Source organism: Microtus ochrogaster, chromosome 18 (genome assembly GCF_000317375.1).
Source record: "Microtus ochrogaster isolate Prairie Vole_2 chromosome 18, MicOch1.0, whole genome shotgun sequence".
Classification (NCBI taxonomy): domain Eukaryota; kingdom Metazoa; phylum Chordata; class Mammalia; order Rodentia; family Cricetidae; genus Microtus; species Microtus ochrogaster.
This window is the reverse complement of record NC_022020.1, coordinates 44463982-44477671: the sequence shown is the minus strand read 5'-3', so window position 1 is coordinate 44477671 and position 13690 is coordinate 44463982. Positions and strand designations below refer to the sequence as shown.

The 13690-nt window shown below is 46.7% G+C and overlaps 1 protein-coding gene across 1 annotated transcript in view; it reads left to right on the top strand.

Annotated features, from left to right (window-relative positions):
* Positions 1–1886: 1886 nt before the first annotated feature.
* The window catches only part of Fbn2 (fibrillin 2), a 202491-nt gene continuing 190687 nt past the window's right edge, over positions 1887–13690 (top strand). The window contains exons 1-4 of the mRNA XM_005356130.2: positions 1887–2199; positions 3045–3127; positions 7622–7720; positions 9220–9315. Coding sequence (XP_005356187.1) covers positions 1955–2199; positions 3045–3127; positions 7622–7720; positions 9220–9315 — 523 coding nt within the window. The 5' untranslated portion in view covers positions 1887–1954. The remainder of the gene's footprint in view (positions 2200–3044; positions 3128–7621; positions 7721–9219; positions 9316–13690) is intronic.

Genomic DNA, 13690 nt, shown 5'->3' with positions numbered 1-13690 from the left:
CTTGCTCATTCCTGGTTTTCAGAGGTGTGTGGTCGTCTGGCCCATTAATTCCACTGACTAAGAGATGGCAAGGGCTTCTTAGAGATCTCCTGAAAGCAGGGCCACAAAAGATCCCAGAATCTGAAGGAGAGACCCTCTACATTTACAGACCATTCATCGCACCAATTGCCAGGTTTAATCATTAATCAGATGGGGTCCTGAACAAAAACTAAAGTCACGCCCCAGTCCCATTTACCAACTATGCAGCCAACTGTCCCAACAACAAACCATTCCCGTTTGAGGATCCAGGCAGAGTTCTGCCAGGGGTCACACCTGAGCACATCTCCTCTAAGGACTCCTTGCGACTGTGGCGCCAGCGCGTGGCCGAGGCTCCTTGCCATGATATGAATTCCTTCTGTACTGCGGATGCAGTTTAATCTGGAAAGGTCCAGGCCGTTTGTTCTAACGATTGATGGAGTTCCTGGTGGGGGATAGCAGGGCGATCCGAAGATCCTAGATTTCCAGGAGGGACAGGACAGAGGTTGAGCTCCAGTGTGAGGTCTGTCCCTGGCCATCTGCGAATCCCCGCCCCCCCCCCTCACCCTCGTCAACACACACACCCAACACACACACGCGGATCAGAGTCTTGGTCCCCGCAGAACTGGGTCCCATTTTCTACCATGTGACCTCTGTCCAACGGGGAAGTTCAGTAGCACTCTCGGGTTCCCTTGTCTCCAGTCCTCGAGACCTCGGAGCTCTCTGGAGGAAAGGCTGGGGCCGCGGTTGGGTCTCTCCCCAAACCTGGTCGCTGGTAGCCCCCTCCCCCGCCGTCTGCTTGCTTTGTAAGGCAGTCAAAACAGAGCTAGCGGCCAAGGAGCGGGACGGGAAGCCTGGCCGCCTCGCCTCGCCCCTCCATCGGGCTCTAGCCCCCTCTTCTCCCCCCTTTCCACTTTTCTCCACGCCCTCACCTCCCCCATCCCCCTCTCATTTCCTCTGGCACCCCTGCTCGCCAATCCCTCATCCGAAACCCGCTTTCACTTTCCCCCAATCTCAATCTCCTCAGTTCCCTTTGCCCTGCCCCCCCTTCCTGCCTCTTTCCCCTCCCCCATCGCTCACTCCACTCCTTTGCCTGAGATCTCCCCGTAACATTGTCCCCGCCCACCCTGAGCCCTGCTAGCCCCTCCATCCAGGCTGCGCTCCACGTGTGGACCGCTGCGCCCGGGCCCCCTCTGACAGCCACCGCCCGCTGTCCCGCCCCGCGCCCCGCCAAACCTCTAAAACCCCGGCGCCGCGCCCTCCTCCGCGGCATCTTCCCCGGCATCCAGCCTTCTGCCCTCCCTCCGCCAACCCTTCCCCCGGGCCCCGCGCACCTCTGATGGGCTGTGCAGCCGCCCCGCCCCGCTTAGCTGCCCCATAGGACCCCAAACGAGCCCCGAGAAGACCCTCCTCTTCTTTTGGGGGTGACTTTTGTTCGCTCGCCTGTTTCCTTTGGTGACTTCTGCAGCTTTCCAGGATCTGTGCCCGGAGCGCACGGGAATCCACTCAGCCTAGGCACCCCCCTCCCCCTGCTTTTTTTTTTTTTTTTCTTGTGAGGTCCGCTTTCTTTGTAACTTTATGCCGCCGCTGCTCGGGTTACTTTTGTAATTTCCCGCCCCCACCCGCTGGCGGTCCTGGAGTCGCTCGGGGCAGTGGCCCGGGGGATGCAACGTGGACCGCGCGGGGCTGCCGGCTGCATCGCCGCCGCGCCTCGCTGCCTCCAGCGCTAGAAGCCCGAGCCCCGCACGCACGCTGCTGCTTAGGAGCTGACGCTGCATCCCGCTCCACCACTCCACCAGGACACCGCAACCCAAGCGAGTCCCGTGAGCTGACGAAGGGCTGGTCAGACCCTGATTTTTTTCCCCCCCGGGCCTCTCGGATTTGGTCTTCGACAGCCCCCTCTCTGCGGGCCTCGATCCGCGCGCTCTTGGCGCTGGCGATGGGGAGACGGCGGAGGTCGTGTCTCCAGCCCTACTTCGTGTGGCTGGGTTGCTTGGCGCTCTGGGCACAGGGCACAGCCGGTCAGCCCCAGCCTCCACCACCTAAGACGCTCCGGTCCCAGCCGCCCCCGCAACAGGTCCGGCCCGCAGTAGAAGGCGGCTTCGCGGCGCCTGAGTACCGGGACGAGGGTGCGGTAGCGGCCAGCCGCGTCCGCAGGCGAGGACAGCAGGACATACTCCGAGGGTAGGTGGGCGGCGGGATGACTGACTTGTGCGGGAGACCTCCCTACCTTCTACTTCACACCCTCCCTGACTGTCGCGCTGGCGGGTAGAGCCTCAGTTCCCTCCACTAGGACACTTAAAGACCCCGAGAGCTCCAGGAGCGCCCCTCATTTTTCTCCCGGAAAGCCTCAATTGCTCCGCGGAAAGCCCTCCCTAGGGGGCTTCGGCCGGCTGCCGGTGGGAGCGGGCCTCTGGGTGCAAATGGCAGAGCATGTGCGATGTCTGTGGCTCTGGGAAAGGTTCCCAGTGTCAGGCCGAAAGAGGGCCTGGGTCTGCCCTGTGCAGGGCCCCCCGGAGTCTGCCTGCTCCCCACCGTCGGGGGCGCAGCTCTAGAGCCTTTTGTTTGAGGACTTGTGCGGAGCAGTCGCTGGTTATCATCGCCAGATCCAGCGCTCCGCCTTCCAAGTCGCCCTCCTTGACACTTGGGGGCCAGAGACAACAGTGGAGCAAGGAGGGATGGATTTGGGAGCAAGGGCAAGGATTTTTGAGCGGAGTGTTCCTTTTGTTCTCAGCATCCGGACTCCAGAATAGTAGCAAATTATGTGTTTCTTGTTTCTTTTCCCGGTTTAAAAAGCCAAGCAAGGGAGGGCAGTTGAGAGGGGATAGTTAGAGGTTCTGGATCCTCCCCCATCCCAAACTCTAGCCCCTTTATTTCCACATCTGCTTCCCAAGCCCCAAGAATTTGAAATGGAACTTTGATTTGTTCGTTGTCCTGATACCTACTCGCTCGGGTTTTGCTTAGGAAGAGCTTCTTTTGTGTTACTGCGCCTATCCTTATGTGGGTATCGCCGTGTTTGTCCCCTGCAGGCCCAACGTGTGCGGTTCTAGATTCCACTCCTATTGCTGCCCTGGATGGAAGACTCTCCCAGGAGGAAATCAGTGCATTGTCCGTGAGTGTTTGGCAGGGCCCACGCAGCATACTCAGCTCTGTTTCAGGGCTGACCTTGTGTACAGTGTTTAAACACTCAATTGCCCATACAAAGCCATTGGTCACACAATGGTAAGGAGAGCTCAGTGGTGGGGAGGAAGCCACATCAGCTGAAAAACTTCACTAAAGGAAACTCAGGAGGAAGACATTGATAAAGGTTTTAGAATGCTTAGATTTTTTTTTTTTGTATCATCTGTGTGTATTGATACAAACGGGGTGGGGCATTGTGTTAGAGCAATACCCTGGATGATTCAGCATCACCTTTCCTATAAATTCCAGCTAAGACCACAGTGTTACTATGGTTACTCTTGGACTCCTAGGTTTGGACCATCAGAAGATCAATCTTAGACCTTTACACTACTTTCTCATCTCTGGGCTACACTCAGCAGCCACATGGCAAAGATTTAAAAGGAGTACTCTCACAGATTTTGAACTGACCAAAAGTTAACAGATTTTTTGTAGTTGCTGTTTTGTTTTTTGAAGAGAATAAATGTAAGTTGTTTGACTCCTTTTATGGCTAGAAGACAGTTAAATTTAAAATTTCCACATGCCAAATCTTAACAGTGGACAGTATGTTTTCTCCAATGTGAATTTTATGCTCTGGAAAGATCTGTGTATCAGAACTTAAAGGTTCACATGAATTATTTTCAGCTTCCAGAGTATATATGCCGGTCTCCAAGTTCTAAGCGCATTAGTTTCTGATGTTATGATTAAGGACTCAGGGGGTTCTCATTTCAAGGGCTTTGTGGGGTGAAGTGTGATTGGCCTTTCCCGGTGTGTTTGTGGAGCCCAGCCACATTGTCCTCTCTGGAGGACAGCCAAGGCACAGACAGCACATGCATTTACAGCCTGTCTTGACTTTAAACTGACCTTGGTATTCCCCAAGGGAAAGATAATTATGCCACTGTCAACAGAAAAGGGGTAAGCTACCCTAGCCAAGGGGTAGTGTGGGCACAGTGGCATCTCCAACTCTGTATTTATTGGGTTTGTGGGTTTGAGACAGAACCTAAATGCTATTTCTGTGCTGTCCTTTCAAAGGACAGATATCTAAAGTTTTATTGTAAAGATTAGTTCTCTCTTTTTCTTCTATTCAGAAACCCCACAACTTCTAGCAATGAAACAAAAATAAGAAACAGTTACTGTGTTCTTTTAAATGATTGATTCATAAATATTTTCCAATAAACCCGTGTATGTACAGGTCTTTGTTTTTTACGGGGATGGGGGAGAGGAAAAGGAATGAGGGTCACTTGCCTTCTCTCAGGACTCCAGACAGTCCCGTGTGAAGTATTTATAGAAGGTGCATTACTCTTTCCGGCCACTGGGGCATTACCGGGCCTGCCTCACATTGTTGGGATCTACAGACTCTTGAAACAGCTAACGTCACTCACCACACACCTGCCACACTGGCTGGGAATGACTTAGGCACTGTGGAAAGTCTGACTCACTAAATGTAATGAATGTGACTGCCATTATTGAGTTGGAGAGCAGCCGAGGAGAAGGGATAGGTTTATGGTACGGGTTGCAAATCTGTAGAGTCAGGTTTTATTGGATCAGTAAGGAATGGGAACTGCAGAGCCTCCCCTCCTGGCATGGTTGCACCGGTAATTTATGCATGGCCCAGTGAGTGTCCACTTTTAAACACTTCGGGTCTTTGACTGTCTTTATGCCATTTCCTTCTTTAGAAGGTCAGCTTCTAGCACCTCACAGTGAGTATGGTCACCTACGTTTCTTCTATTAGAAATACATTCATTAGACAAACATTGGCGTTATCTTCATATCTCCAATAAATATTGATGACATTTATGTCTAGTATATCTAAGAAATACTTATTATTAACATCATAGGAAAATAATTTATGGCTTGAGATTAAAACTTGTGCACAAAATTACCGGAAAGCACTGCCGCAGTGGTACCATCCCCTTTGCAAGAGCCTTGCCTAGTTTAGGAATTAAATTCAGTTAGTCTGTTATTTTTGCATCTTAAAATGGTCATAATATGTGGAGAAATATGGAAATTAAAATCATTGTAAACTAAAAACTGGGAATTTTTAATTCCCGAATTTCTTGGTCACAAATATTTCTTTGTTTAATTTACTTCACCATGAAGCAAAGAGAAATTCTGAGGCACTTTTACAAAATAATGATAATAATATGAAGACCCACAATTAATTTTTTCATGTGTTACATCTCCACTTTGTTTCCACCCAGAGCAAGCTTTAAAGTTTGACGTTTGTCTCCTACCAGGCTTCACATGAGAAGACAGTGAAGAAATGTGTCTATTACTTTAAAAAGATGATGCATTGTGGTTTTGTTCCCTCCTTCATTGTGATCATTTTATTACTCGTTTTGAAAGACATGATCTCTAGCCAGTCCCAGGAATGGAACCATGTTGTTCAGGCAGGCCTTGAACTCCCGGGCTGTCTCTCAGCCAGCCAAGCGCTTCTATTACAGGCTTGAGACAACATGCCCAACTGTTATTATTCTTAATTGTGGCTTGATGTGTCACTGAAGTACTTCCAAATTTCCATGTTTGCTTCCAAACCTACTTTCTAGCCTTCTTTTTTTCAAAAAATTAAAAGAAATCATCCAAGAACATGGAATAATGGAAGAAGAGTTTGCTTATGCATTTATTTATGGAGAAAGTATGCAGCAGTGCTTTGGTCATTGGGGAAACAGTGAATGGGATTGGCTTAGCATCACAGCAATTGCGAACTGAAAGAAAAAATATGTCAGAACCCTCCAGGATGACCCGTTTCATTTATGTTTTTAATGAGAAAACTGAACCCAGGGACGTTTCGGGTATTATCTGTGCTCACGGTGGCTCATTGGCAGAGTGAGACTTTATCTTCACACCTCTTGTGTGCCACGTGTGTTAAGTACCAGTCCATGCAGCATCTCCTGATGTCACCAGACTCCCAGTGTGTGCACCCTTTCTCCTGCTCCTTCCAAAGCTCCTAGGATTCACAATGTCAGTTAAAATGGAGGAGTTGTACTGAGACTGCAGACTGCAATGAGCATAGAGAGGAAGGAGATCATCACTCACTTCTTCCTACTGGCCTGTGCAGGGGACACATCGAAGCCTCGATAGTCCGTTTACTGCCTGAACATGTCCAGGATCAGCCCCTCAAACCTTCTTTTGGTTTGAGACCAAATGGGTCACTTCATCTAAACCTAGATTAATCTGCCTGCTAAGAAGGAAGAACCCTTGAAATAAAATTATATTTCATGAGCATTTGCCATAGAAAATTACTGTTGGTCAGAACCCAATATATTTTAAATGTTAATTCTATGGCGGAAGCCATTTTCTTGCCTTTTCTTTTAATCTTAAGACCATAATATTTTTACAGTATTTTCATTCAGGATAACCAGTTGAGACATTGCCCATATTATATAGATACCAAAGGTGATCTTAGAAAAGGAAAGCAATTACCAAATTGATTTGCTCCTGTAGAGTGTGTTTCTCATATCATGGGGATCCCAGGTCTCGTTGAAAGCTCTGAGACCTCTCCCCAGCAAAAGATTCATATGCACAGTGTTCTAAGTATTTGTGTGTGGTTTCAGGACATTTCCAGACCCTTCCCTTGTTTCTTGCCTTCGGAGAAAGATCAAATCTGCACATAGCCTGCATGCTCAAAGAGGGAATTTAACTAGGAATATAGAGATAAATCTTTCAGCTCCTGACTAAATTTGGGAGAGAGTTCCCATTCCAAGGCACTTGACTGAAGGTTTTGCGTATCTATGGTATGTGATGTGTCAATGAGCCTAAACTTGGCTTAGATGACCCTCAGCTTCGCTGGAGGTCACAGCTGTAGGGAGCTTCAGTCCCCACCCCCACCCCATCAGAATGGCTCTTTTGAGCAGCGGGAGTGGCTTAGGTTGCAATGATGATATGGCAGAAACAAGACTGGAGGAAGGAGAGGAGTCATGAAGGGGGATAAAGATTGATGACTGGATAGGGCAGAAGCCAGCTAGGGTGGAATGTGCAGGGAGCCAGACGTTTGGCCAACTTGTCAGGGCCCAGGTCTCTGTCTCTACCAATTTCACGTTCTTAAACAGTGGGATCTATTTTCCAAGATGCTCAGTCTCTCCAGGTGTTCCCACTACTGCCAGCTCCCTAGGATCAAGATCCTTTGGTGAACCCTAAACTCAAAAGTTTCCGGTTTTGAATAGAAAAAGCAACTTGTCTTGATAATCAAGTGAAAGAACTGGTGTCCGTTGGTATTACAGAATTTTAAAAGAGCTGCATTTCTTTGTCCAACAACACAAGGGAACTGTAAGACGTAGTCCCGCATCTCCAGTGGGGGATTCTTATCTCATACTAACACTCAGATGTTTCGCAACATTAATGTCATGCCCTGGTTTTCTAGACCTGTGGTTTAAAAAAATGTTGTTTTCTCACTGTGGAACGTGACTGAGGGTGTTGTCTCTCATTCCCGCCTGTGCTGTGCTCTCTCCAGCCATTTGCAGGAACAGCTGTGGAGATGGATTTTGTTCCCGTCCCAACATGTGTACTTGTTCCAGTGGACAAATATCCCCGACCTGTGGAGCAAAATCAAGTATGTTGCCTCTCCCTCTCCGTGGCTATGTCCACTGCATTTTCCCTATGCCTGGGAACCAGTGACAAGTGCCGTCCTTGAAGGAGATATGGATGGGTGGTTGTTCTCACTAATTGGGCTTACCAGTGTTAAATTTTGAGCTAAGACAGTCTTGTGCCATAGTTGTTGCCTCACGTAGCCAACTGCCAACAGAGAATGTGTCTAGGTGGCGGGATGTTTAGGATTCCATGACGTAATGTTTTGTAATGGCTGTAATTTCCTGAGCGTTCACGCTGCATAGCATTCTGGGAGAGGTGTTTGCTTTCTTTCAATCCTCTTCATCCACATTGTTTGATATGGTCATGCTCCTATTTTGCAGAGGAGGAAAGTGAGGCACATGCATATTGACTAACCTACTGTCCTACTTTGACGTCATTGCTAAGATAAGCATCATGACCGGAAGCACCTTGGGGGAGGAAAGGATTTGTTTCCTCTTACAGCTTCCAGGCCACATCCCATCACCATGGGAGGTCAGGGTAGGAACTCAAGCCAGGAATCTGGAGTCAGGAACTGAAGTAGAGTTCAGGATGGAGTGCTGTTTTTTGGCTTTTTACACTTTTTTTTTTTTACACTGTTTTCTGGCTTTCTCATCTACCTTCTTAGCATCCAGGACCACCTGCCCAGGTAGTATTGCCCAAAGTGGTCTGGGTCCTTCCATATTCACCAGAACAATGTCTAATGAATTTCATCATGGTCAGTTAAGAGAGCCCTTTCTTCAATTACGGTTCCCAGATGACTCTTGTTTGTGTCAAATTGAAAAAAAAAAAAAAATTCTAACCAGCTCACCTACCCAAAGACTTAAGTCTACCAACTAAGACTGGTCATCCCAAACACTAGCCTGTATTTGTTGTCTTTTTGTGTAGCTGCTGCAGCCTCTATTCTATTTGGGTCTTAACTATGGGGAGAGAAGATCAGAAAGACAGCAGATGTCTACTGAAATACTGACCAAATACTTTAGATGTTTTAACTCACTTTCCTACACACATTAAATCCCAACAATTCCATCAAAGTAACTATAGCAGTAGACTAAGAATGTATTTTTCTTTTCATGACTCTAGAAAATGTTGGGACTCCAAAGACCAAGATTAAACCCCCGTGCAAGTGTTTGAGATCTCATTAGAGTAAGCTAGAAGTGATATTGTATATTTGCCTGCTCAAAATCTCAACAAGGGCTTTAAATCTCCCTAAAATGAGCATGACTTTGTTGAATTTTAATGGTTCCCTCCTAGGTTTTGGCTAAACAAGAGTAATGAGAACCTGTCTGATTCAGGAGTAAGATTTAAACTGGGAATATCAGTGCATTTGTCTTCTTAGTGGCAATAAAAATTTATTGGATTATAACATTTGTGTCAGTAGAATCCATGGAATATATTTGCCATCAGGTTGGACCTGTAGTTCATAGACAAGCCCATGAATGCAATTTGGTGACTGGTGTCTGTATTTTTTTGTCTTCTTCACAGTCCAGCAGTGTAGTGTGAGGTGCATGAATGGCGGAACCTGTGCTGAGGACCACTGCCAGTGCCAGAAAGGGTACATCGGGACTTACTGTGGACAACGTAAGAAACCTTAGCAATAGCTTTTGTTGTAAACAATGTGACTGAGTGTCCATTTCCTTTTAGTCAGAGTGTAAGAGCTTATCCAGAGCTTCTTGCAAAGCTCGTGGATAGTCATTGGAAGAGATAGTTTTATATAGTAAGCCATAGTTCATAAGTAATTGTCATAAATTTAACCTGAAGGAATTCTTCTAACTTGCTCACATTTGTGTTTTATAATATTGATGTTGAACACTAGTTATATGCTATATATATATAGCATATATATTTGTCATGGGTATTTATGCCACAGAACATAGGTATGTTCCTATAAAGGTTACTGGAAAACCACTTCCTTCACCCCCACCACCACATACATGCAAATTTTAAGACTTGCCAAAATTAACCCATGAGAGCCAATTTCATAAATTACCTTGTTCCAATGTATCTAATACCAGAATACAGGACTGAATGATGATTTGAAAAGTTTAGATCAGTATGAAGAAAAAAGAGGCTTTAGCAAAGAACTTACCCACTCGCAGTCCTGGAGATTGCAGTCAAGATCGTGCATCTGCCAGGCAGGTTGGTACCATGCTATGTATATCTTCACGCCAGTAAATAAAGCTGTCTTCATTGGAGAGAATCACACAATGATAAAGAAATAGTCCTGTTTGAAGGGGGTGCAGAGTGTGGCTCCTGTGTGGTGACACATCCCTGGGGAATATATTTGGCTAATGTTTACCAACTTTCCTAAGAGCTTACACTGATTCGTTTGTTGGGTTAGTTTAGTTTGCAATACTGAGCACGAGTCTGAGGCTTCATGCATGATCGGCAAGCTTCCTGTAGACAGGATCTCACTTAATTACCCAAGCTGTCTGTGAACCCACCATCTGGTCTGAGCTGGCCTAGAACTCGTGATTCCCCAGCCTCCACCTCCCCAGTAGCTGAGATGTATAGGCCAGGCTGGCCCCACTAACATAGTATAATTTTAAGTTTATATGAAGAACACAGCATTAGAGAAGGTTAAATCACATAGAGAAAGGTGATCTGTGTCCCTTCATTCACGTTTCATGTGAGTCTAGACTTCCGGGCTTCCCTAAGAACTGCCAGTCTATTTCCAGCAAAGAAGAACCAATGTTAAGTGTACATGGGTATCTGCTTTTGATTAGGCTATTTATTTTTGCTGCAGCTTAAAATGTTATTGATTGTGATAAACAGGTATAACATAGCATTTCTCATCTTGAACAAGGGTGTAGAACTCCAGTCTTACAGCACAGACATCCTGAAGATGAGGATGCGGTGTCTGCCCTGGAACGTGAATGGAATAATGCCACTGAACTGTAACTTATCATGTTCAAGATGAGAAATGCCATGTTACACCTGTTTGTCACAATCAATAACATTTTAAGCTGCAGCCCCTATCAACCCATGCCCTCTGGTCAGAGGGATATGAAAGGCACTGAGTTCTAATCAGGGCACATGTGGGTAGTTCTTCCCTGAGTGTCTCATACAATGGAGTCTTTCTGTCGCAATTCCATCACAGGGATGATAAAACATATGGCGCAAACAACGGCTTCGCTAATAAACCCAGCAGTTAGCAAATATGGAGGTGAAGGTGGTGGCTACGAAACAGCAGTGGCAGGGATAGCTTAAGGTGACATTTTCTCCTACGTTGTCCTATGGAAAGGGTGTTACATGGTTGAGAGTGAAGATGATGATGATCAACTTTTGATTCCAGAAAAATCCCTTGAAATGTGATGTTTGATAACATGAAGATGTTGAAAACATTTAAACTGCCTTAAAGAATCTCCCCAAATAAGGGCAGTTTTCCTTATACAGCATTCCTACATTGTACGGAGCAATGTTACTGTGTGTCCTTCCCTTTGCATGGTGCAGTGACATTGTGGATGTAGGGAAGGGGACTGGCAGGTAAATGGAAAAGTGACAATCTGGACCACTTAGTTTCTTGTCAACTTCACCCAAGTTGGACTCATCAGGGAAGAGGGAACCTCAGCTGCAAAATTGCCTCCATCAGATTGGCCTGTCGGCAAGTCTGTGGGAGCAATTTTGATTGGTGGTTAATAGCCAAGGGTCCAACTCACTGTGGGATGTGCCACCCTTGGGGCAGATGGTCCTATGTTGTAAAAAAAAAAAAAGCAGGCTGAATGCTGGGAGATGGTGGTGCACGCCTTTAATTTCAACACTTGGGAGGCAGAGGCAGGCGGATCTTTGTGAGTTTGAGACCAACCTGGTCTACAGAGTGAGTTCTAGGACTGGCTCCATAGCTACTGAGAAATCCTGTATCAAAAGAAAAAAAAAAGAACCAAAAAAAGAGAGGAAGGAAGGAAGCAGGTTGAGCAAGCCAGTAAGCAGTGTCCCTCAATGGTCTGTGTTTCAGTCCCTACCTCTAACTTTCTGCCCCAACTATGCTTCAACTATGCATCCTTACTGTAAGGGTGAAGAACTGTAAGCCAATTTTCCTACCCAGGTTGGAGTAGTATATAATCTAATGCAGATATAGGTAATGGAAACATCTAGCATGAGAAGAAAATGGTAAGGGAATGCACATGTGAACACAGGTTGAAGTCTGTGCTTTGGATCCTGGGGGAAAATGTTCTCGACACAAGGGAAAGTGAGTTCAGAGATGCTGTGGCAGAAGACAGACCCCATCTACTGTGAAAGCAGTAAATAGAACCTCTAGTCCCGGCATAAGGTGGAGATGAAGCACAATGACAAGAAACAGACAGATCTGGAGAGAAAGGTTTGGCTCTGTAGGCCTAGGGAAGAAACTTGTGCTATCTCCCAAACATACTGGGAAACAAATGCATCTTAGCTAGGGTTACTGCTGCCATGATGAAACAACGTGACCAATTTAGGAAGGAAAGGATTTATTTTACTGAAGGAAGTCAGGACAGGAACTCAAACAGAGATGGAACCTGGAGGAAAAAGCTGATTCAGAGACCGTGAAAGAGTGATGCTGACTGGCTTGCTCTGACGGCTTAGCTCAGCAGTTAAGAGCACAAAAAAGAGCCAGGCGGTGGCACACACCTTTAGTCCCAGTACTCGGGCAGAGGTAGGCAGATCTCTGTGAGTTCAGGGCCAGCGTGATCTAAAAATTGAGTCCCAGGACATCCAGGGAAGTTACACAGATAAACCTTGTCTCACAAAACCAAAAACAAAGAGTAAAGAAGCTGTGTGTAGTACACATGCTTGTCATTCCCACACTTGGGTGAAGAGGCAGACAGATCTCTGTGAGTTGGAGGCTAGCCAGGAATACAGAGAGAGACCCTATCTCAAAACAAACAAGCAGTCCCCCGCCCCTCCAAAAAGCTCTAACAGTATGAAAGCCTTTGATTTTTCATGCATGTTAATTCACATAATACTTTGGGCGGGGAAATGCCAGCTGTTATGAGCAGGGATGCTGAGGACCAAAGAGGTTGGAACACCGGGATGGAGGACAGGACTCATTGCTCATTACGCCCATCTGCCTGGCAAAGTTGTAGAAAAGATGCTGGGAGGACCTGGTATAAGGCAGAGTTGCTTCAGTAACCACAGGGCTTGGAAGGGAGAATCCTAAAGCCAGCTAACTGTTCCTCTTATGTGACTGACAGCAAACAGCAGCGAATGACTGGCAGTGTGGTCTGTCCTTACCTTTGTGTTCACAGATCCATATCAATATTCACAGTGTTAGAAATCAGAAATAGCAGAACTGTTTGCTAACTCATTTTGAATTTGGTGTTCACCGATGACATATGTTCCCATAAATAGTTTATGAACAATAATTCTACTTTCTGAACCGCCAAGTATATTGTGAAGAAGAAAGGGCTTGTTAGCCTAGCACAGACAGGTTAGGTTAGGGTTGCATAGCAAGTGGCCCATATCTGCAGGAGAAGCTGAACCTTCATGGCACCGTCCACCTGTCTGGGTTTGAAAACCTCAGAGAGGCAGCCTCCTTCTGCTCATAGATCCCAGTCGGGGGCAGGCAGATCCTCTCTGTCTGTAGTCTATCAGGGGAGTGTTGCAGATATACGTGCATCTGGAGGGCAGAGATGGTCGGATGCCTTTCTCAGGAGTTCATTTTATTTATTTTCTTTTGAGGTGGGTGTCTCACTGGAGCTACCATTCAGTAGGCTGACTGGCCAGAAAGCTCCAGGAATCTGCCTGTCTCCATCTCCCCCAGTGCTAGGATTACGGGAGGGGGGGACCAAACTTTTCTTATGAATACTGAAGTCCAAACTCAGGCCCTCGTACTTGCGTTCAAGTACATTCCTGGCTGACCCATTACCCCAGCCTGTCTGTGTCTTTTCCAAAGGCTGGTACAGTAACTGGACGTGGCTGGGAAAGGGTTTTCATTCCAATGCCCTTCCGCTAGATAACATTTAAAGAAGATTCCTTACAT